At 38.7% G+C, this 25,781-nt stretch overlaps 1 protein-coding gene across 6 annotated transcripts in view; it reads right to left on the bottom strand.

The window, feature by feature from the left end:
- The window catches only part of Fgf13 (fibroblast growth factor 13), a 518,718-nt gene that overhangs the window by 56,027 nt on the left and 436,910 nt on the right, over window positions 1-25,781 (bottom strand). For 5 of the 6 annotated variants that reach the window (XM_029473293.1, XM_029473296.1, XM_029473292.1 and 2 more), the window contains 2 exons: window positions 13,912-14,022; window positions 7,959-8,062 (listed from right to left, as the gene is read on the bottom strand). In XM_029473293.1, coding sequence (XP_029329153.1) covers window positions 7,959-8,062; window positions 13,912-14,022 — 215 coding nt within the window. Of the gene's footprint in view, window positions 1-7,958; window positions 8,063-13,911; window positions 14,023-15,970; window positions 16,496-25,781 lie in introns of those variants that run through there. The other variant, XM_021153268.2, reaches the window with a different exon arrangement.

The following is a 25,781-nucleotide window of genomic DNA, read 5'->3' on the forward strand; positions in this document are numbered from 1 at the left end:
ATATATATATATATATATATATATATATATATATATAAATGCCTAAATATATAAATACAACCATCTCAGTCAGTTTATCCCCAAGGAAGACTATTTGTCCTGCCCTCATTACTTCTTAGTTGCTTATAGTTCTTTTTCAAAGGTTAGGGCCCCATAAAATTTCCCTTTTCCATATTGGAAATCTATTGATGTACTTGTTTAGGTTTCATTTAGGCAGCCATGTTGATAAGATTTCATGGATGTAGCTACCCTATATTTCTACTAGACTAGTAGATACAATTTCTTAGCAGACTTCCTGTTCCTCTGCTTCTACAATCTTCCTGCTTCCAACCATTAGAAGTTGTTCTTAATGGGAAGCAAATCTGAATTGTCAAAAAAAAAAAAAAGATAAAATAAGGTTTCTTTGTTCTAGTTTCTACAGGACTTGTATAGTTTAATTTCTCAATATTTCTAGTAGTGATTCCTCTGAATGAAAATGTATCATAGGGCTTTGAGCATGATATATTGGTCTATTTCTGTGTGATGGGAGAAGAAATGTGATAAATTTAAAATATGTATAAATAATATCTTAGTGAAGAAAAGCATGTATCCTTAGTTCAGACTGAGTAAAGTCCTGGAGTCAGTAATATATGCTGTCTAAGGTATGAAACTAGATAAAAATTTGTTTCCTTGCCTATGAATGGCTTTGGTAGTCCAAAAACCAGAAATCATGTTTGTTATATAATTCTCACAGATCATTGGAAATGTATGCATGGGAAAGTCTTCCTTCTTTCAAAAACCCCACTGTCTATACATTTTTGCTTAATAGTGATACTACGTACTCCTAAATGGTCTGCTGCTTTTGATAAAAGATAGTAATTAGATAAAGATGCTGCTATGAGTTCTAGAACATTCAAAAATAAAAACCAAATTATCTTTGCTTTCTCACCATCTGTGCCTAGTTTATATTATTACCATTCTACTAAATATACTAAGAAGTTACCAATTTTTCCATATTTAAAACTCTTGAGCTTTTATAGTTAATATATATTTCAAGTACATTTGAAAAATTTATTACAAAAGCTTCATGTTATAAAATATTTATGCTATGGAGTTTTGAGAACTCTCAAACACTTATGTGGGACTCCTTATTAGTTTAAAAAAAAACAGAAAAATGTTCTTTATGTACAATGGTACAATGGTAGTTCCCAAAAGAGATACATTATAGTTAAAAGTAAATATGTAATAAAATAATGGCTAATTATGATCATCTGTGCCACAGATGGTTCTCACTGCCACTTGAGCCTACACCAAAACTGTCCCCTATGGCCACAAGAAAAAAACATTGAATGAAGGTAGAATTATGAGACACAAAAGCAGACATGCAAAAGAAAACTCAGATAATATAAAAAAGGTCTTCTATGAATCACCAGTTTTCAAAATCTCTTGAATAGTTCTTTGAAATTGTAAAGGCAATCTGTATGAGGATGCACTCACTGATAAGTGGCTATTAGCCCAGAAACATAGAACACCCAAGATACAATTTGCAAAACACAAGGAAATCAAGAAGAGGGAAGACCAATGGGTGTATACTCCATTCCTCCTTAGAATAGGGAACAAAATACCCATGAAAGGAGTTACAGAGACCAAGTTTGGAGCTAAGACCAAAGGATGGACTATCCAGAGACTGCCCCACCCAGGGATCCATCAGTCACCAAACTCAGACACTATTGCATATGCCAGAAAGATTTTGCTGAAGGGACCCTGTTATAGCTGTCTCATATGAGGCTATGCCAGTGCCTGGCAAATACAGAAGTGGATGCTCACAGTCATCTATAAGTTGGAACACAGGGCCCCCAATGGAGAAGCTAGAGAAAGCACACAAGGAGCTGAAGGGGTCTGCAACCCTATAGGTGGAACAACAATATGAACTAACCAGTACCCCCAGAGCTTGTATCTCTAGCTGCATATGTAGCAGAAGGTGGCCTAGTTGGCCATCACTGGGAAGAGAGGCCCCTTGGTTTTGCAAACTTTATATGCCCCAGTAGAGGGGAATGACAGGGCCAAGAAGCAGGAGTGGGTGGGTAGGGGAGCAGGGCGGGGGAGGGTATAGGGGACTTTCAGGATAGCATTTGAAATGTATATAAAGAAAATATCTAGTAAAAAAATAAATAAAGGAAAAAAAAAGAAAGCAAATCTGTATTCGGGTATATTAATCACCAAATCTGTCATTTTTCTTTTATTTCCATTTGGATAATAGTTTTTCCATGAACTGAAATGCCAAAGATCAAATTCTCCCTTTCATTCATAATGACCCACCTTCCGAGTCTTACTGTACAAATTTCTTAAAAAGTCAGTATATGGAGATATGTCATTTCTATCAATGCGTGAATGTGAATGGTACCCAGAAATATGGGGGAAAAGAGAAAAATATGTGAAATGGAAAGAGAAATGAGATTTCAAAATGTTATCATTTGGAAGTGGCCAGCAAAGAAAGAATTTCAGCATATATAATGGTATTGCCAAAACTAAAGAGGGAGGGAATTTTAAGCAGTGTCAGTAATGTCAACAGCTTGAAAAAACAAAACAAAACAAGAATTGTCAGTTTATTACATGGCAGTCTTTGGTGATTTTGCTAAAAATACTTTTAATTGAGTCAAACTACACTTCAGTGTAAAGAAAGATAGGCAAGAATGGATGCGGTAAAAGGTCTGAATATCTGAATAATCTGGAGACTACTGGAGGTATAGACAGTGAAGAAGGCTTTAGAAAGATTTATTTTCATTTGTTTGTTTGTTGTTTTTTGGTGAATGTTAACTAAACAACTAGAGCTAGCAGATAAGGGATAATTATAGATATATGAAGGGAACTCTGAGGTAACAGAGATGATTAAAGTATAAGATAAAAGGTAGATTGAACTAGAGAAGAAGGGCCACTCTACAAATAGGCAAGGGGGTGATAACAGGATAACAGAGACAGATGTATCATGTTTGCATGTGATAGAAAAGTCCATTGGATTTTCTGCCAGATGACCTCTATTTTCCCATTAAAATACAATAAAAAGTCATCTGTGAAAATCCACAATATAAGGGCAGGGGTAGTAAAGAACAGCTATTTGGGTCAGAGGAGAAAGAAACACATGGCCACACATGGGAAAACTGTAGCCATAAACCAAGTCCATCCCAGTATCTGTTTTGGTGAATAAACTGTTACTGGGACTGATACTCATTTTATTTTACTACCTATGATTACTTTTGTGCTACAGCAGCAATGTTAAATGGTTATGACAGAAATTTTATGACCTACCTACAAAGGCTAAATTATTTACCAAGTAAGTTGGCCATAAAGTCATAGAATTCTGTTCTAATAGGGTCTGGAGAGCACATTTTAAACTAAATAAAAATGAAACAAGAGTTCCAGACAGGATGGTTGTCAATTTGTTGAAGGGATCTGAAGTCATAACTGATAGAGTAATTGGAAAAAAATGGTACATTTATGCTGTAGAGGACTCAGTTGTCTTCCCTACAACAGAATAATTTGGGTATTTCATATGTACATTTAACTCCATGATAAATCAGAAATACCTCCACCTTAATAGAATGTACTTCATTTCCCTGATTTGTAATTGCTTATTTAAGGTTACTTTTCCTTAATAGGTTACGCATATATGTGGTGGTTTGAATATGAATAGCTGTCATAGACTAATGTATTTTAATACTGGTTCCTAGTTGGTAGAACTCTCTTTGAGAAGGATTTGGAGATGTGGCCTTGTGGGAGAAGGTGTATCACTGGGGGTGGGCTTTTATGTTTCATAAGACTCACATTATTTCCACTGTGGCTCTCTGCTTCCTACTTATGAATTAAGATACAAGCACTCAGATGCTGTTCCAGCTGCAATGCCTGCCCACTGCCATTATGGAACCCTAAGCCCAATTAAAGGCTTTCTTTCAGAAGTTTTCTTCAGCGTGGTGTTTGTTCACAGCAATAGAAAAGTAACTGAGACAGAAGTTAGTACTGGGAGCAGGACTGTTGCAATGGAATTGGTCATGCTAATTCTTGAAGAAATGTAGGAGAGTGTGGATTGTGAACTAGAAAAATAATTGAATACTGTAAGTAGAGATTAATGAGCCATCCTAACAGGCCATTGGAAGACAACATTGCTTATAGTCATACAAACAATGGACATCTGGCTCAAGAAGTTTCAAAAGGGAACAACAGTATTTGTAACTAGGTTGGGGCATTGTGGCAAAAGTTGTAGTTGTTTTCAACCCTTGTCCTAAGAATATTTTGAGGCAGGGATGGAGAGATGACTCAGTGGTTAAGAGCACTGACGGCTCTTCCAGAGGTCCTGAGTTCAATTCCCAGCAACCACATGGTGGCTCACAACCATCTATAATGATGCCCTATAACCATGCCCTCTTCTGGTGTGTGTCTGAAGACAGCTACAGTGTAGTGTACTCATATACATAAAATAAATAAATCTTTTTAAAAAAAAGAATATTTTGAGGCTATATATAAAATAGATTTCTAAAATTATTCTATAAATAATTCCTTTGGTAGAAGAGATTTCAAGATAGCCAAATACTGAGTCTGTCATACGGTCATTATTAATTATTATTATATTGTTGTTGTTAAGGTTCATGAAGTTTATAATAAAAAAACAAATGGGGGAAAAGAAATACAAAATTCACAGTTTGAAGAGAAAAGCAGTACTGGAAATTTTACTGTTGGAGCCAAGGCTTGTGCTAAAAAGAGATAAGGAGAGGCCTGATCCACAAAAGAATAAAGGAGGGTTGCCCTCTTTGTCACTCAGGGCAAGACTCAACCCATCTAAGCTTCCTCAAAAACAGCAACAAAGGAAAGGAAATGTGATTCAGTGGGGCTAGGCTGCATCACAAGCAGGCAGCCAAACTTAGCAGCATTAACCATTTTATTCATAGAGTATACACAAGTAAAAAGGTTGTGAAATATTCCTCCATGGTTAAAGAAAGTTGCTGAGGCAATCAGTACATGGCATGGCAGTTCCTGCTCGCAGGCCCGGAGAAGCAATTATGTGAAGTGAAACCTGGATTGTATTAGAGACCCCAAGATTCTGGTTATGCTAGAGATATGGGGTATCTTCCAGGGATATCTGTACACAGGTAATACAATCAGCCTGAGAGTGAAGACATGTCTTGCACTCAGCGAAGTAGGAGGCAGGTCAGAGCCATATAACCTCTCAACAATAGAAGTGGAGCTGTAGGATTTGGAGTTTTCCCTGATGTGCTTTGGTCTGGTTTTGGCTCAGTGATTCCTCACTGTGCCTTATTCCTCCCTTTTGGAATGTTCCTTCTATGGCATTATATATTAGAAATATAGCCGGGCATGGTGGCACACGCCTTTAATCCCAGCACTCAGGAGGCAGAGGCAGGCCTCTGAGTTCTGATTTCTGAGTTTGAGGCGAGCCTGGTCTACAAAGTGAGTTCCAGGACAGCCAGGGCTATACAGAGAAACCCTGTCTCAAAAACACCAATAAATAAATAAATAAAAATTAAAAAAAGAAAACAAAAGAAAAATTGTGATTACTGTTTTATTTTACAAAGGGTTACCATTAAGACATTGCCTTGAGTCTCAGGGAAAAAAGAAAAAACTTTGGAGTTTTAAACAGTATTGAGACTAAAAGAATATGAGGAATTTATATACTGGACTAAATGCATTTCAAATTATGATATGCCCATGTGCTTATTTGGGCGCTTGGGGTGGAATGTGGTAGTTTAAATGTAAATGGCCCTTATAGGCTCACATGTTTGAGTACTTGATCTCTGAGTGATGGAACTATTTGGGAAGGATAAGGAGGATGTGGTCTTGCTGGAGGAGTGTGTGAGTTTTGACATTTCAAAAGACTCATGCAGTTCCCAGTGTGTCACAGCTCTGTACTTGTGGAGTGAGGTGTGAACTATCAGCTGCTACTCAGGCCTTCATGCCTTCACTCCACTATCATAGACTCTAACCCTCTGGAACTGTAAGCCCAGTTAAACTCTTCCTTTTATAAGTTGCTTTGATCAAGGTGGTCCTTTCACAGCAATGAAACCCTATATAGAATGTTCCACATTTTGTTTTCTCAAATACGGTCATTATTCTATTTTCTTTCTCTATCTGCATATTAGTTCTAGAAATTATTTGTTATATTAAGAGCATTCAACCTTGTTGCATGATCATGTTGATCTAAAAGAGGTCACTTAAAATGAAATTATGCTACAGTAGATCACAAAGCTGAAAAAATTCTCATCCTTTTTCCTATAGTACTAGCATTTTATTGATAGAGTAATGGGTTTCAGGAAGCTTGCAATGAATCAAAGTTTTAGTTTACCAAATAGAGTAAAACCCCTATGTATCTTAAGCAACAAGATATGCTTACAAGATATGCTGACAAGTGGCCAGAGTTTAATGTGCCTGCTGATGAACGAGCCTTTGTGGGCTTGTTTGTCTCCCACTTCTCTTCTCCATCTTAGTCCCTCAAAACCAAGATGACTGTCTGAGCTTTACCATGTCCGTCAAGTCTTTTTACATATCTGACATCAAATGAAACTCAGATAACAAGTCAGAGCAAGAGTGAATACAGATTGTTTTCTTTGAAGTTTGAATAGATTTTGATAGTCAGTAATCACAATACTCAGGGTTTTTTTTTCCCATTTCTGAAAGCCTAAAAGTTTTCTTCATTGATTGATTAATTATGTAGGGAGTTAGAGAACCAAACTAACATAATAACATTCTGTCCTTTTCTTAAAATGCAGTGATTCAAAGTAGGTAATAACAATATTTATAATCTTTTTTAACCTGAAACAAGATTTATTGAAAGAATAAAACCCTAACTCTAGCTGGTATACACCTTTGATTCCAGCACCAGAGAAGCAGTGGCAAGCAGATCTCTATTGAGTTTCAGGACGGCCTGCTCTACAGAGTGAATTTCAAGACAGCCAGGACTACGGAGAAAAAGCCTGTCTCAAAAACAAACAAACAAGACAAACAAACAATCCTAACTCTAGCACTATGTCTTTTAAAAATTATATTTAAATATAAAACACTTGCTTTAAAAAGTACATCTGGCCCCATGGTATTAATTAAACTGTAGGCTATACTGTTTATCAATACATTATTTATCAATATTTTTGAAAAATATTACAGATTTCACTCTCCTCACTGTTGTTAGAATAAACACCAGTGAGAATCTGTATGCAGCAGGAGATTAAATTGTACTTGAACATAAACAAAAAATGGCATTAGTAGTATAGTAATATATCTGATATGAATGAATAGAATAGAGAAGCCCTCCATACCCTCCATATCTCTACAAACAAAATTATGATAGTGAAACATAATTATTCTGATTGGGCAATATTTTACAAATGTACTAAAATAGCATATTCTAAACCAGAAATATGACTGTTGATCAAAATTTTTAAATGTGCTTAAAGGATGGAAATGTTTATTTTCCTGATTTGAACATTATATATTGTATACAAATATTGAATTATCACACTGTACCCATAATTTTGACAATTCAAATAATTAAAAAATTAAAACCAAAACAGATGGCATTTTATTATCTGAACAGATTAGTAATGAACACAGATGAACACTTCTCAAACCATTTTTTTGTATTCTCGAGTTGGTTTAAAAAGGATCTCATTAATTTCTTCAGGAATAAATGGGGAGAGATATGGCTATGTAGTTAAAGAACAGGTTTTTTTCTCTATCTGATGGTGCCTTCGACTCCAATGGCACTGTCTGTCGAACTTTTAGGTATATTATTGATTTTTTTATTGATCATGCTAGTCTTACACTATTAATTAGGAAGATCTATAATTGTCACCAGAAAATAATTTGCTTGCCCAACTGATATATTTTCATCAAAACCAGAATCTATATCAAAAGGACATACATTTTCTTTCATATCAGATGAAAACACGAATTGTAAAACCATGCACACAAAGACTCACCGAGGTGTACAAGTATCCCTCGCTGTTCATTGCCAAATACAGCTTGGTTTGAACTCCTTGAATAGCCACCACCCGAAGACCCACAGGGATGAGGTTAAACAGAGCTGAAATGTCAAAGAATGGGAAAATGTTACAGTTCCAAATTTCATGACTCTCCAATGTATTCCATAGTAGTGTCTGGCTTCCTAAAAGCAGTGTAGAATAAATGACTGTAGACTTTTGTATCTAGACACATACAAATATAGCTATGTTCTACTTTCTAGTGTATTTGACTACTGATTATATTCACTTAAGTGGGTCGATAACAACATACTCTCTAACATTCCAGGGAGAATGGAAGACTTTGGTGGGAACATCCTGAATTTTAGAGAGCTGGGGTGGGAAATATTTATAATTTGGGGGTGGGGTAAAGTATCAGGAACTAGTGTATATGCTAAGATAGCGTTCTCATCAAATTAATCTCTTAACTTGCTGCTCGAGATAGTTGCTGAAATGTTCATGTGCCCTGTTAGATGGAACTACCAGTTGAGAAATTCCTACACTCTTATGAGACACTCTGCTTCAACATTTTCACGTAAATTATCTGTATTATTTACAATGCAAAAACCTCTAAATAAATCTGGACCTTGCAGAAAAAAAAATTATTTTGTATTTCTATATTCCCAGAGAACTATTTCATAAAGAAGTGGCATTTTTTTCAGGATGATAGAGTTGAGCAGACTCCTGGCATTTAGTCTCAAAGATAATAGGTATAGAAATAAAAATAATCTATGGAAGAAAAGTATTATTTGTTATTTTAATGTGTCCTGCAAAATCATTGCAAGCAGGCTAATATGGTCTTCATTGCTTTGTCTGCAGGTCTTACTGCATGAAACTTACACCCAAGCACTCCTCACCACCACACACCTCTCACTGGAGACAACCAGTGGGTGTCCTCCCACCACCAGCTGTCTCTGCCCTCCCACACCACGAACAAAAATAAAACAGTACATTTTTAAAACGTAGTGTTTGCCACACACATCTTTTGGAAATAGCCTGCGTACCTTTCTCTCAGGAGTCATAGACGAATGTTGATGACTTTGCCTGTTTTGTATGTACTTTAGGGATGATAAACTGATCTGTTACTTTCATGAACAAGAATTTAAAGGTATAGCTCCCATGTATAAGTTTTTTTTTTCCTAGAATCACTTATCTTTGAGCATATAGACTCTGTTACAGTAGGTGTGGTAGTATGTGCAGAAATATTAATAAAGAACAAACAAAATAGCTCCTGCAAAACCTACAATGTATCTTTTCCTTAAAATCTGGGTTCTAGCAAGGAGGAGGTAGGACATATTGTACAGTTGAAAATACAAGTGTTCTTACCACATGCCACTGATGGCACTTCATTTGATACTAATCATATAAAGTGCTGTGCCCTTCTGTTACAGGAAGTAAAGGAGACTAATTGCAAAGGATGCTAGCCAGGATCATGTGCTATATCTGACAATGTAATGTACAAGAAATAAACCTAATATCTTTGAGCATATCATGAATAAGTCATGTCTTTTTCTGTTGATGATACCTTCCTCAATTCAGGTACTCAAAACACATTTGTAGAACAAACTATATGGTAGAACCATGATCATCTTTTTGAGGAGTATAATAAATAGCAATCATAGATCAAAACTCTTAAGACCTACCATAAACTAAACAAAAAAAATGCCATGTGGGTTGGTTTAAAGTTAATATCACTACATATTAGCCTACAACTATAAAACCAACATTCCCGGAAGCCATATTAGGTTATAGTAATAGATAATGGAAATAGAGAAGAAATGAAACTCAAAATTATTTTTAGAATTTCATATTATAAAACAATATTCTGAACCCTCTTATTTGTATGAACGTAGCTTTTAACATCAGAGGTGAGCGTGGAGGAAGGGACAGAAGAGATTGATAAGGATTGGAATTTTGTGTTGATTTTCACTGCTCTCAGACTGGTTTAATGAGAAATGATGCATAAAATTCAAACAACAGACACTTAAAGGACGAAGAGAAGCACCCAACATCAACCCATAGTCCCTATTCTTGAATAGTAGTATTGAGTTTGTAAGAGTCCATTCACTTTTTACTATGTACCCTAAATATTTATGAAGCTGGATACACAGACACAAACATAGACACAGACACACATATACACATGCAAACATGTGTATGCCAAAACTAAAGAGAGTAAAAAAAATGGGAAATACTTGTTCATACATAGAAGTCCAATATTTCCTCTTAGATAGTCAATATAAATTATGAACTGAGTTGGCTTTTATGTTTTCCAAAGGAGCAGTCCCCCCAGATAAAAACACAAAATGTTATAGCAGAACTAAGCTTGGACAGAATCACTTCCTATGCATTGTGGTCCTGCTCTCTTCCCTGCCTTTCAGACAGAATCTGGCTTTCTCTGGCAGATCTGAGTCTTAGTATGCAGCTCAGGCTCACCAGAACTTGTAAGCAATTCTCCTGTCTCAGCTTCCTTACTATTAGAATTACTGGCACTCACTGACACTCACAGCCTTGTTGTGCCTTCTCTAATATTGTAATACTTTTTTTTTATGGACTTAAGATGTATCACAATTTAATTTTAGGATTAGTTTAGTCAGAGGCTAGACAGTCTTAATTTCTTCAGAATATAAAGAACGATACATATAATGTAACCTAAGGTAATGTTAATTTCAAAACAAATATTTTTTTTTTAAATTCCAGAAACATACTAGAGTATTGTTATGAATAATCTCAATAGTAACCAACAACTTCATGTAGAGTACACCATTGGGTCATATGCATTAATTCTGTTCGGGCTTGCTACTTTTTGCCAGAAAACTGAACTCACAGTTAATAGCGCTAGACAATAACAGATGTTTGGTCAGGATGAAAAAATTAATATGAAAAATAATTAATTTCATTTGTATTTCTAAAAGACATTCATTAAGTAGCTAAAATCTTTCAACTCTTTCAGCCAGATTTCTAGAGATTTTTTGGTTTGTTTGTTTTTGCTTTGTTTTATTTTTTAAGACAGGGTATCTCTGTGTAACCTTGGCTGTCCTGGAATTCACTCTGTGGACCAGGCTGGCCTCAAACTCAGAAATATGCCTGTCTCTGCATCCTGAGTGCTATAATTAAAGGTGTGCACCACCATGCCTGAACACTTATTTATTTATTCATTCATTCATTCATTCATTCATTTTATGGATTTAAGAGAACTTTCATAAATAACCTCCATGTTGCTTTCTAATTGTTCTCTCTTATGACTATATCAAAACAAACATTTCTAACTTAAGGGGATTAGTCACACTGAGCTATGCTCCCTTGTTGCTGAACAGTACATTGACGCTAAAGCTATGATAGGGCCAAGTTATCCAAGAGATAATAATTAATAAAGCTATTATTTAATGTGTGTTGGAGAATCATGGAACACTAAAGTGGCTAAACTATTCCAAGTGTGAAAAAAGGGGAAATCTACCCTTTAAGAATCCATTCATTGTACCCAATAACAAAACAGCTTTGATGAAATGTCTATCATCTTTGCCTTTTTAGGGAAAAATGCATAATTTATAATGTCTTACTTGCCCATGATGAAATGTCATTGACATTTACCATTATAATAAATCTACATAAAGTAGCCTTAAATGCATAGTATCAAACATGGATTTACAAAGAGATATACATAAAGCATGAAATTATTTGTTTTATCATGTGGCCTTATTTACCATGTCGATGCTAAAATGAAATAAAATCAATTGAATGAAACTAAATGATAAAATTATAATAAAAAGATATGTTGAGGAAATACTATTAAAATGAGTCGTAGTTGAAAAACTTATATTTTCCCATTCATTTAAATACTCACTTAAAATTAATACTAAAATGCTTAGTTTGGTAAGGGGAGATAGATTTGAAGGGTTACACTTGAAAGTTGAGAGATCAGTTTAATCATTAAGCATCTATGTTTTATGGTGGCTAGGTGGCATAGTAGCAATGGGGATGTGAAGTTATCTCCCTAAGCTCTGGTTGCTCCTCAACACAAAGAAGTCAAGCTCGACTGGCCTGCTGGTCTTTTTGTGATACTTTTCATTTGCATGCTGCATGTTATGGTAATATTTACCTTTCATTGACTTACCACTATATGTTATAATCATAGTAGCCATGAATTCTTGTTATCTGGCTATGTTCTTTAAAGGTCTCTGAATGTCATCAGCATTTAGAAATGACATGTCAGACAGAGTTATAAGACAACACAAGAAGAACTTATGGATATGGAGTAATGAAGAAGCATAACCTTCTAAAGAGTATAAAGATCCAGAGTATGAAATGGAGCTGTGTGTGCGTGCACTTCTCTGTTTGTGCTATATGTGTATCTCCTAAAATGAGTATATAACACATGATCTTTATGAGTTTGTCATATCACTCTTATTAGCAGACAACACACTCAATCATCTATTTAAAACAAAACTATTCATTTTGAGGAAATACTAGAACCAAATATTTCTTCTCTATTTGCACCTGGACAATTAAAGTATATGGAAGCAACCAGATTGGTAGCTAATCACAAACTTCCCTTTAAGAATGCTCATTTTTTTTGAAACACTATAAAATGGAGAGTAGCATCCATCACTTAATTCCTGCCCCAAGCATCAATTTGTATACATAACTTGGTGAACTTATGAACCACTATGTAGTGACGTGTATTACTTCATTCCAGTAAAGTGCTCAGCTTCGTTTGGGTAGTTGTTTCAAATAGAGTAGTATGCATGAAAGAGTAACTAGGATTCGTTATAAAACTTTAATATCATCACAGCAACACAGCATTTGGCAAAACACTGAACAGCCATTTAATATACTAGGCCTTCATCCTAGGAACCAAGAGACATTTCTTCAAGGATAATTGAAGGTAACTTTCTCTTGAGGTACTATTTCAAGCCTCAGCCCAGGAAACATTCTTAAAGGGTGTAAAATTCTTTAATCCTTAATACTGGAACACTTATCTATGGCTTTACTGCCTACAGTTATGCAGTTCCAAAAGAATGAACTACAGAGAATTCCTTAGCAGCCAGACCTACTTTCCGTGGCTATTTTCTCAGCCAACAATGGGAATATTTCTAGGAACTAACAAATCTGAGGGAAATGAATCCAAATTTTGAAAACAGAATGAATTATGAGAACCAAGAATTTTTTAGTCCTCAGAAACAAATGAGTAAGTCTGCAGATATCTGTAAATTGAAAGAAACAACAATTATTAATATTAAAGGAAAGGGGGCACTATTCGTATTTTTGTTTTAATTATTCTAAATAAATATTTATAGACAAAGGTTATATAACAAACACCTTCAGATCACTGGGCTTCAGTAATTACAAATAAAACTCCATTTTGATGCATTTCCTTCTTAATTCAACATTATGGTCTCCAGTTTAGTTTTAAGAAATCCCATTGCAGAGCCATGTAAGTAACTCAATGTTAAAATATCAATTAGTCTCAGAGTTATTGGTATAATGTGGCAGGGGCAAAAGCTTGTAACAATGAATTATCACGGTATGAAACCACTCCTGCCTCTTGGGATGAGGCTCATCTTTAAGAGTGGAGATAGTATGCTATTTCAGGATCACTGTGTGGGTGAGAAATTTTTCTGGGGGGTAAAAGTAATAAAATCCAAAGGACAGCCATAAATCTATCTAGATTACCATGGAGATGACATTTGGATCATCCTTCAGATAGTGTCAACACTATTTGCTCAACTTTGTATTTTGGATATTTCCATGTTCAACTTCCTGTCGGTGAGCCTATGCAAACAGGGTTATGTCACATGATCATATTTTGCATTGACATAAGGATTTGGCAAACTTTGTTTGAATTAAAAACAAATAAAAAGAACCCAATGTCAACAATATGCTGGTACATACTATTTATTTAGCAGTCACTTACTGTAAGTGCTGTCCTCGTCTTTGGTGCCATCAATGGTTCCATCTGCCTGCAGTTGCAAGTGGTAGCCTTGTCGGCTGTATAGTTTGGTAACTATACCCTTAAGCTGAGGCTCTGCAAAGAGAACAATAGTTTGGGTCAGTTGATATTATATATATATATATATATATATATATATATATATATATATATATATATATATATATATATATATATATATATATACATATATATATATGAAGAGACTCAGGATTCAAAATTCTACTTCAACATACAAATTTTAGTGGGGGTTAAAAACCAAACTATATTTTGAAAGAGTCCTCTGAAAGAAAGAAAATAAGCAAACAAATGAGAAGTTTGAGGGAAAAAAACACGTTAGAATATATGAAAAAAACATTTGATTTCTATTTCAAAGCATTGGTAATACACTAAAGCTTTTGACACAGCCTACTATTTCTGATCGCTGGCCCTTTTGTATCTAGTGGCACTCCACCTCGTTAACCATTCTGAATGAGTTGGCAAATGGTATAGTCTGCCTTCTGAATAATGTGTTACTTTTCATGTGGAAGGAAAATAAATACAAAAATAATGTAGAGTAGCTTGCCAACTGGTTGCCAAACCCACCAGCAACAATTTCCTTAAGAATAAGCACAATTTGTAGAAGGCTATCTATCTAACCTGGAATCCCATCAAAGGACCTCTATCTACAAAACTGAGTCTTCCAGCATGAGATAATAAGGAGTGGGGAGAAAATAACAGCCATCTCCAGCCCTATCAGATTTTTTTTTCTTATGGAAAATGGATGTGAAAAGAACAGTTTCTGTTAATGAAGAGGAAGGAAAATAAAATCGTACTTATTTTCAAATTTAATATCAAAAACATGATTACTCAAAACATAGGTTCTTGATTAAAATGATCATCAAGTATGAACCACCATAGATTAATCAAGCATTTCATTTATTTGCTTTCATTGAATACCGACACCTGCATTAAAATAATATTTATTGGTGTCACATAATCACACGTTGTAACTGCTTTTTTAAACAAATTTAATTCACAGCTTATGCATTACAAACTTTGTGCAAACTGAAGACGTATGCCTGCTTTTGGAAATTCCAGGGTGTGTAGAACACACAGAGAAATAACTGATAGATGAGTAAGTCTGGTTTGCTGTAATACTTGTCAAATAAAAGGCAAGAAAATGATGCGGACGGTTTACATGGTCAAGAACGGTAAATAAACTGCCTGCTCCCCTCCCTTCCCCCACCCCAGCCCCCAAGGTCTACCTTGACGCAACCTAAGGCTCTTGGAATTTCTCCTGTCGCGGGAATATCTTGCCACTCTTAGCACTGAAATGGTCCAAAAGGACCCACAACCTGAAGATGATTTAAGTCCCGTCTTTTGTCTTGTATTTAATGTCAAGTTATCAGTTTTACTAGTCTGACCAGATCACTAAAATCTTTGACGCAAGGTTCTAGAATTATTGCCACCACCACAACCACCCCCCTCCAGCAAACGCTTCAAAGCTGCCCCACAAGTCACGTCTGTCCGGAAAAGAAATGGAATGCCTAAACAAGTGGAAAACCCATAGCACTTGGGACTGGAACTGGAGGGGAAGGGTCTGGTTGGCAGTGATGAAAGCAAGATAGGGGTTCCCCGGCTTTTCCAGGAGGTGTGGGCAATGAAGTCAGCCCTGCTCCTCTCTTGCGGATCTCCAAACCACAGGACAGCCTGTCTGGGTTACGCCTTCCCTTAGCCGCATGCACACCCATACATGCATGTGGCAGGTCTGAAGAAGAGGGCGCACCTCCAGGGCAAGCTATGCTCCTGGGCTCTGTGCCTGTCCCAGGGCAGTTGCATTGCAGCAAGCCTGTTTAACTGTTACGGAGGCAAGGGGAAAAAAAAAAAAAGCAATCGCCTTCCCACGCACGCACACCGGCTAGGGGGCCTCATCTGCACAAGCTAGGCTCCAAACTCACCTACGCTTCCATGCCTCCCCCAACCCCCTTCACAGTCACAAAGTAAGAGAGGGCAAAGATAAAAGGCAAAGCCCCTTTCCGACCTGGTCTCCTTCTGCGCCTCTTCTTGGAGCCAAAGAGTTTGACCCGGGAAAAGACGTTTAACTTGTTTTTGTCGCAGCTGGTCTTGCCTTTGCTGGGGCTGCTGACACACTTGCAGGCATTGGATTTCTCGCGCTCGCGGGCTTGTCTCTTTTGCCGGATGAGCGAGCTGGCGATAGCCGCCGCCATGGCCACGACGCCCACCACCACCACTTCTTCGGGGGCCCCTCTGCCTTCGCCTCCTCTCGCTCCTCCGCTGCTGCGCTGCTCGCGCCTTGGCCGCCTGGGTCTCCTTAGCCTGCGCTTGCTTGGCCGGGGCTTCTGGGCACTCCGGCTTCAGTCGCGGAGGGGGCTCAGCATGCCTTCTGAGCTCCTCCGAAGGTGCTCGGGCTCCCGCGCGGGTTCTGGTTCCCTTGGTCCGAACCGACGCCACAGCCCCGGGCCGGGATGGCAGGCGAGACTGGCAGGAGGCAGAGAGCTGCGCTTGTGACTGCGTGCGCTCGGCCCCTGAGCTCCGAGGACACGGTGCAAGTCCAAGCGGCTCGGGTCGGAGTTTCGCGGCACCCCCGCCCTGTGTCGCGTGGAGGGGGCCGGAGGAGGGAGGCGGGCGGAGGGAGAGCGCGCGGGCGGGAGAGAGGCCGCGGGCGCGGGCGGCGGGCGCGAGGAGGGAGGAGGCAGCGCACGGGGGAGCGCGCCCTCGCCCTGGCCCCTCCGGCGCTTCCACTAGTCCTTGCAACTTCGCCGCCTGAAGACCGGCAAAAGTTGGCCGGTGCCAGCTTTCCCGCAGGGATCAAACAGGTAATGGCCTGGCATCGTCGCTGTGGCTGCTGCTCTGGGCGCGGCACCGTCGCAGCACAGGAATTCAGTCGCTGCAGGCACCCTCCAGAAGAGCGCGACAGCCTGGCGGAGGCCCCCTCCCTGCCTCGGCGGCCCCTCCCTCCCGGAACCCAGCTACTGGCTCCCGCCCGCCCGCCCGCCGCCCCCGACCGCCCCACCCCCCGGGTGCAGAGTCCCGGCTCCCACGAACACCTGTAGAAGATCAAGACACTGCCCCATCGCCCAAAGCCCTCTGTCCTTTTCCCTAAAAGAGGCTTAGGGAGAAATGGTGATGGAGGAGGCACTTAGGGTGAGATAGTTGCCTTGCAGGAGCTGAGCTGTGCTGGGCTTTGGGGCTGGGAGAAGAGGACCGAGGGTGTGCATTGAGTACAGGGCTCAGAGTTAGCCCCAGCCAGAACCCCAGAAGTTGCCCAGACTCCTGCACATGGCTCAGTAATAGCCCACATCCCACCAGAGACCTGCCGAGATATTTTGCATAACGACACTTGTAGCCCTTCAGGAGAGGAGGCCAGGGCACACAGACGGGTTCAGCCCCCACTATAGCGGCAGCATCAGGCACTGCAGAGCTGCTCCAGCACACCACGCTGCCACCCAGTGGTTTCTGCTGACTTTTCCTTTCTTGCCAAAGTGTGCTGGCCAAGTCTCAGTTTTTTTTTTTTTTTTTTTTTTTCTTTTTCCTCTTCGCCCCCTCATCTGGCCATTTGGGAGCCAAGCAGCGAGCCTGGACGTGTACCACGGGCAATATTGGGGGAAAAGAGCATAGCACAGATCTTCATTTCAGCTCTGTTCCATCCCCCATTTCCTGCTTCCTTCTTTTACCTCTTCCTCAAAACCAGAAAGATTCATCTATAACCCCAAATTCTGGAATCAGCTTGGCCTTTTACTAGCTAATTTGTACTGATAAGTTCTTTCTCTCAGTCCTTGTAAATGCCTTAAAGAGATCATAGTCCATCCACCTCTGTACCTTTAGATGCTATTATGCTATTGCTGTTTTGTTTTAATCTCCACGGCTAAATAGAAAGCTCTACTAGGGCTCTACGCTTTTTGTACTGGACCCTCTCCTCTTTCCTAGGTCATTTCAGAATAAACTAAAATGCAAAACCAATGCTTAACTTATCCCAGAGTCTCTGAGAAAGCAAAGAAAACATCAGCTTAATTCATGGAGGAAAGACCCCTGGTTTGCTCCCACTGTGTCTGGAATGCCTGCACAGTTGGAGCTCCTCTTGTTCACTGTATTCACATTTCCTTGTCATATAGACAACATCAGTCAAAATCCATTGAAAATTATTGATGAGTGAGTGGTTGGTATTGATTCCAGATGGAAGAAGAGATGTCTCCGCTCAGAAAGAGCAATTGGTTAAATTTCAGGAACTAGGAAGGGAAGTATTTCATCAAAAGCTAGATCAGAAGAAACTTTGACCAGGGCCAGATATTTGGGATTTGGAATGAATTTACTCTGGTACCTTATTCAAGGGCAAAGGATTAGGAAATATTACAAGGAAATGAAAAGGGCTTTCCTACATTGTTTTTCATTCATTTCTCCAGGAGAGCTATTTACCATTTGCTTAAATAACCCCGGAATATTTTTAGAGTGCCTGTGGATTTATTGGCTTCTCTGGGTTTAGATACTGTCAGTAAACAGACTCATAGAAGAAGACTTGAGCATATATAGCCAAGAGGGGCAATTACCATTACAAAGTACAAGTATGCAAACATCATCTGCTCTCCTAGTCCTTATGTACCATCAACTTGTTTGTGTTTTGACTGCGAATTGAACTCTCTGGCATGAGCACATGGGTCCACTAGGCCAACACTGACAACTTGAGTTCACGGGTATTTGCAAATATCTTTCCTGCTCGAATTCGTTTCTTCTCAGTTATTTCTCTAAACTTTATTCTTAGCTATTGCATAAAATATAAAAAAAATAAACTTACAATGGAAGTACCACAGTCTCTTAAAGCATGTATATTGTGTAATGTTTTATGTTAAAAACACCTGGTCAAATACTATTTACCATGAAAATCTGCAAGTTTTGAAATATAGAGTCCATTATTGTGTATAGTCATCTTTCTGTGCGATAGCACATCGCAAAGTTTTCCTCCCACCTAACTGTTACTTACATATTGATCAACCTTCCCCCATCAATCTTGCTAATTCCCAAACAGGGATAATAGAATAAATAAGACATAGTCCTTGTTGGCATCCAAAAGTTCCTTCTACTTCCTTATATTCTCCACCTCATTCTTTCATTTCTATGGGAAAATATCGGATGTGAAAATGATGAGACTGGATTAAGATGTCTCTAACTTAATGTACTCTGTCTGCCTGTAGACCACATGCATTCTTCTCTCTCTCCTCAACTAAGATGTCTGTGACTCACAGTCAAGTTCAATCCAGAACATAAAGAAAGATATCTGTGGGGGATGGAGAGATGGCTCACTGGGTAATAGCATTTGCTGTTATTGCATCAGACTCAAGTTTGGTACTATGTACTCATGTCAGACTGCTTGTTGAGGTCTGAACGAACAGTCTTCTGGCCCCTGTGGGCACCCTCCTCAGCATATTACAGACAGAGACACACACTAATACACACTCAAACACATGCAGCCACACATGCATACACAGACATGCATGTATATATACATGGAACAAACGAGTCCCTCTAAATCACATTATCCAATTGGCTTAACTATAAATAAAGCATGCTTTTTATGGTTTCCTACCACCCATTTCTATTTCCCAGGTGCTTAGTAACTTAAAGAAAAGCATGAATATCATTTTTCAAATCCTCAAAGTGCTATGTATCTGAGGAGGGCAAAATGAAAGCCAGAATTGCAACACATCCTAGAAAAGCCTATTTGTCTTATATTTTCTCTCCACTGCCATCTCAGACCAGTAGAATGGCATTTGAGTGGGAGGAAGAATAAGAACTCTCTTTTGACACCTGCTTCCAAAACACCCTTTCTCCTGGCTTGCTTTATCAGTAGCAGTTCTGCTATGGGATTTTTGGATACCCTCCAGATTCATAGTTTGAACTCTTCTAGGCTGTGTGAGTCTATTTTTCTTTGTTTCCCACAGACCTCCTGTTCCCCCTTGTACCCACCAAGCTCATGCCTTGATCATATTCCGAAAAATATACATTCTTAGCACTTTTTTTCTATTTCCATTCCTAAAGAGCTCTATCCTGACACCCGACTAGTCAGGAGATATGTTTTGTTTTGTTTTGTTTTGTTTTGTTTTGTTTTGTTTTGTTTTGTATCTCCTATATTAACTGGCCATGTGAGTTTTGTGGGTATGATATTCTTCCTGTTGAAAGGAGTATCTTGGTCAATGTCAGTCACTTCCAAGCTGGAGTCTTAGCTCCCTAAAAGTGGTGGCCTGTAAATTCCATTGACAATGTTTTAAACATGGCACCTCTACTTCCATCTATTCTGTGCAGTACAGATCATTGTGGGATTTCTTTTAAAAATAAACATAAAAATTCAACTACTAAAACCAGAATGTTTGAAAATGCCTGGACGAGATGCACCTTACAAGGCTTTTTAGGTCTAAGAGTCTTGACTTCATTTTGTGAACACCCCTGTTCCTCCAGTTGCCTTATCTTCTAATACCTGCCACTTGTCCCATCCTACATCACCAAAACATAAACTCTCCCTGGAATCCCAAAGAGAAATGCTTAAGTCCTTCAAGTCCCCCTCTTTGTGAGTTCATTTGGAGCCAGGTTTGTAGCACTGTTTTCTAAGATTTATGGGAATTATCAGAGCATAGAATGCTGATCCTTCTCTGTCAGTGTTTTTGGCAGGCCTCAGATGAGCTGTGAGAAGCTGAGGGGACCTGCTCTCCAGAGGCTTCCCTGGGGGTGTGGGGGGACAGAAATCCAAACAGATGTGACTGTGATGAGCAGAAACAAGAGAGTTGAGACAGCCTAGTTGGTAACAGTCACAGAACCTTTTGAGCAGGAAGCAATTGGCTGTCTTTCTGCAACCCTGAAAATGAAAGATTTCAAACACCCTTTTTTCATTAAAGATAAACATGATCACAGCAATTTGCCAGTTCCCTCTCTATTTCTTTCTCTCTTCTCTCTCTCCTCTCTCTCTTCTCTCTCTCCCTCTCTCCTTCTCTTCCTCCCTCTCCATCTCTTTCTCTCTTTACCCCTTGCCCTCTCTTCCTCTGCTGCTATTTCTCTCCTAAAAGTTCATCAAAACCTCTCTATAGCTAGCTACAGTCAAGGATTGATAATGAGCTCAAAGAGAGGGAAGGGGGTAAGATTCAAGTGTATCAGGGTGAAGCAACACTGGGACCTACTCACTCACCAAATAAGACATGGGGGGGGGGTAGTTAGAAGACAGAATAGCAAGTAGCACATTAATTGTATGGTGTGTCTCTAATTATGTCCAAGATCTTCTCTCAAAACCAACTGGATAGAAATACAAATGAGAGGCTTAGAGAAAAGCCATTATAATAGGTTCTTACCACTTAACTTCAAGCAGGAAGAAAAATGCAATTTAAGGAGATTTTGTCAATGTCATACTGAAAATCCAGGGACAAAAAGAGTGGCAATTGTAGTCTATAACATGACCTGACATATTTATTAGGTACCTAAGAATCTTTCCTAGTTAGATCACTCAGAAGACTTCTACTTCAGGAACAAAAGGCTCCAGAACTAATTTTTAAGGAAATTGATTAACTGTCTTGATTTGCATTCAGTACGAAAAGCCATGGGACCCTCAAAACCACACTAAGAAGGTGGCTTGGTTTTCATTATGTCCTTTCTCTGGGATCATTCTCTTAATACTTAAGCCATATAATTTACTCAAGCCACCTCTGATTTATATTTAAAATCAATTGAGAAAACACTGATTAATTCTGATCCTTTAAGAAGAAAAATCCTATAACCCAAATAAAACTTTCATTGTTCAGTCATAATTTATGAACACTAAGAACATAAAAACCCTGATGGTATTAATCATAGCTACGAATCCAGCACTTAACCATTTAATTAGCCATGGCAGCTGCAAAGCTGAATTCAAGGCCTCTAGTTACCTACTCTGCCATTTAATCAAGAGAATCTGAATGGAAATGGGAGATTGCTGGGGTGGAGGTTCTTCCTTGACCATCAAGAGAGACCCTAAGGGAATCAGCTTAAGTGTCAGAATATGTAGATTTACATTTTATAGGAAGTCAGCACTGTTTTCAGCTAGGATTGTCAAATAGTTCAATTGAATCTTTTATGATATAGAAGAATATTTTCCATCGAGGTGAGTATGTGGGTTGGGTTCCCCCAAGAAGCTTGTTATTCACCACACTATTCAGTCACCTTTGGCCTGCAGCTAAGAATTAAGTGGTCTAAGGAGAAGAACAGACTAGCAATTCGGTTACAGAGACAGCTTTATAAGGCTTGGAGTAGTAAGCACCTTTGCTCTTAAGAGATCCTATTGGATGAACTTGCAGCATATGAGTAAAGGCAGTCACACTCATTTTTTTTTTAATTTATAGTCTTGTCCAACCTGTAGAAAGCACTTTGTAGATACAACATATTCAGAACCCAAGGTTGCTTCAGCAGTATCAGAACGCCCAAAGTCAATAACAGCCATCAGATTCTCTAAAGTGAATTTGTTTCAGGATCCCATTCAACAATATTGGAAGATTACAAAGGAACAGTAGGTCACTAGTGAACATAAAGAAGAGTTTTTCCCCCATTGAAACTTTGATGTTTTATGAAATCAGAAATGTATAGTACATGACAAAATATTCACAACACTGGATTCATTTCTGGCCCAGTGTTCTTTGAAGAAACAACTTATAGAGTCCGTATTATCATGATTTCAATTTTACTGGTGAAGAAAGTGAAGTCTAGCGAGACTAAGTGTTGTATCAATGGTTCCTTGGCAAGTACCCAAGTGACAGTGCCAGTATTTAAACTGGGAATTCTCAGCCAATAAGATATATGTGTACAAGGCTTTCCTCCTTGGCACTGGGTCTGAAATTTGGGTTGCTAAAGTAGTGGCTGGATATGGCTCTATACTGGCTTGGGTAAGTGGAAAAGATAGGATATATTATGTTCTCAATTTAATTGTGTTTCTTCCTTTGTTTGATAAAAGTGAATTATAAAATAAATAAAAGTGAAAACAAGACAGGCAGACTATAACCATGGTGCATAATACTTTTTACAATAACCTCTTAGAGTGATATATAAATAAAACATCACCAACTTTCTCATGGAAATATGGTTATTATAAGCCACTGCTTAATGTCATTCTAGGGATTCCCAGCCCAGGAAATAGTTTGACACTAGGGTGGAGTCTGTCTCTGGTAATCTAGGTCTTTTGAATTCAATGAGACTCAAAGGAAATTTCCCAGCCTTTATCTCCATCACCACTTAGCAGAGACATAAAGTACTCCCAATTCTCTCAGTTCTTTTCATACAGGGAAAACTGGCTTTCCACAGTGTAAGCTTTTGTGTGCCATCTGCTTTCAGCTACAGGAAGCTTGAGTTCAGCCAAGAGAGAAAAATATTACACACAGATTATGTTCTTCCATGGTAGGAAACCCATCACTATCCTTTTGCAATTAGGGTCTTCTCCAGTATCCATTTTCACTAATTTGCTCTCATTTTTTTCCTTCTGACAAACAGTAAAAAGTACAATCAACTGATTGAATTTATTTAGTTAGATATCTTGGAACTGCTGAAGATTTCAAGCAGTGTTAAACAGAGGCTTGGATGCTCACCTTGGATTTCATTTCAGAGAAGAGAGTAAAGGCATGAAAGGTTCAAAGTTTTGACCTGACTCATGTGATCACTCTTTCATTTATTTATTCATTCAAGATTTACATTTCTGAATACCTGAGGGATGCAAAGATACTAATATCTATAACCTATAAGAATTAACTTTAACCCAGTTACTAGTCTAAGTACTTTATTTGCTCATGTATTATGTAAAACTACCTTAAGATTTTGCCCCATATTCCAGATGAATTCATGAAAGCAAAGAGAGGATAACTAGTGTGGCCAGTTTGAAAGTGATGAAGCCAGGGTTTGAATTCATGAACTCTGACTTCAGATCCCTTATGCTTTTCATTGCCTCTTTCATGACTGTTTCTGACATCAAGTGAAGGTCAAGTTAAAGTTCAGAAGTAATAAAAATGTAGTAATAAAAATGAAATCATAAAAAACACAAACATAAAAGCAACAATACTCAATGTCTAGTGTGTTGGGGAGGGGGGGTGAACCCTGCCTAAAAAATACTGATTGAACACTGGCTAAGAGGGTAGCAACTGTGTTTAACTTCAAAAAGTACAGCTCATGATAGATGATGTTTAGAGAAGGAGAAAGCTAAGATGCTAGGTAATTTTACTTCTGAACCAAAATTGACCACTGTCTTAGTTAGGGTTTTACTGCTGTGAACAGACACCATGACCAGGGCAAGTCTTACAAAAAACAACATTTAATTGGGGCTGCTTACAGGTTCAGAGATTCAGTCCATTATCATCAAGGTGGGAGCATGGCAGTATCTAGGCAGGCATGGCGCAGNAGGAGCTGAGAGTTCTATGTCTTCATCCAAAGGCTGCTAGTGGAAGACTGACTTCCAGGCAACTANGGTGAGGATCTTATACCCACACCCACAGTGACACACCCANTCCAACCAGGTCACACCTATTCCAACACGGCCACACCTTCAGATGGTGCCACTCCCTGATCCAAGGATATACAAACCATCACAACCACGTTCTGTTTTCCAGGTCATATGACTTCCTCTCAGCTGAGAGAGCATAGGGAAGTTTGTGGTTTTAGGTTCTCATACCTGAAGCAGCTGGCAGAAAGCTGAGCTTGTATTGTAGTGTCCTTTACTGAAGTGTTGGTTATGATTATGGTCAGGAAGCATCCTAAGGATTGTGAGCAATTGACTTGTTATATGGACATTCTCCTGTAGATTTGTGAGGTTGCTTTTTTTCCTGCTTTTTTCCCCACAGATCTAAGTTCAACTCATATTGTCAACACTGATGTTTAAGTAGATGTTTGTTATAGATTTTTGACTGTCATCAACTCTGACTTTAGTAGCAGTAATTCCTTTAGAAAGATGCCAACCAAAAATAAAAGTTCATTGCCATGTATACCACAGTGACTAAGCATTTCTTAAAAGACAACTGTTGAACTTGGAGTCCAGAGATTTGCACAAGAGCATCATCAAATATTTTGTTATAGCAATGTTGAAATTTTAATCTAACAATTAAATTAACATTCTTGTAAAATCACTGTCCCAGCTAGTTAAGCATGATGATATCTCTATGTATATTTACAACTCTTTTTTTTTTGCTTTTTTTAAAAAAATATTTTATTTTTAATTTATTTTTTACACTCCATATTCCATCCTCCCACCCCCATCCACCCTCCAACTGCTCCATATCCCATACCTCCTCCCCACCCAGATGACTCCATGTGGATGTCCCCACCTCCCACCCCACCTGACCTCTAAACTCCCTGGGGCCTCCAATCTCCTAAGGATTAGGTGCATCATCTCTGAATGAACACAGACCCAGCAGTTCTCTACTGTATGTGTGTTTGGGTGCTGTTTGTTTGATGGTCCAGTATTTGAGAGATCTTGGGGGTCCAGATTAATTGAGGCTGCTGGTCCTCCTACAGGGTCTCCCTCCTCCTCAGCTTCTTTCAGCCTTCCCTAATTCAAACCATGGGGGCTAGCTGCTTCTGTCCATTGGTTGGGTGCAAATATCTGCATCTGACTCTTTCAGCTGTTGTTGGGTGTTCCGGAGTGTGGTCATGTTAGGTCCCATTTTGTGAGTTCTCCATAGCCTCAGTAATAATGTCAGGCCTTGGGGCCTCCCCTTGAACTTATTGAAGAAAAACAACTAGGATTTTATTGGAATTTAGAAGTACTGTGTGCCTGGAGAGATGGTCCATCAGTTAAGAGGACTGACTGCTATGCCAGAGTACCTGGATTCCATTTCCAACACGCACAT

The sequence above is a fragment of the Mus caroli genome, chromosome X, assembly GCF_900094665.2.
Source record: "Mus caroli chromosome X, CAROLI_EIJ_v1.1, whole genome shotgun sequence".
Lineage (NCBI taxonomy): Eukaryota > Metazoa > Chordata > Mammalia > Rodentia > Muridae > Mus > Mus caroli.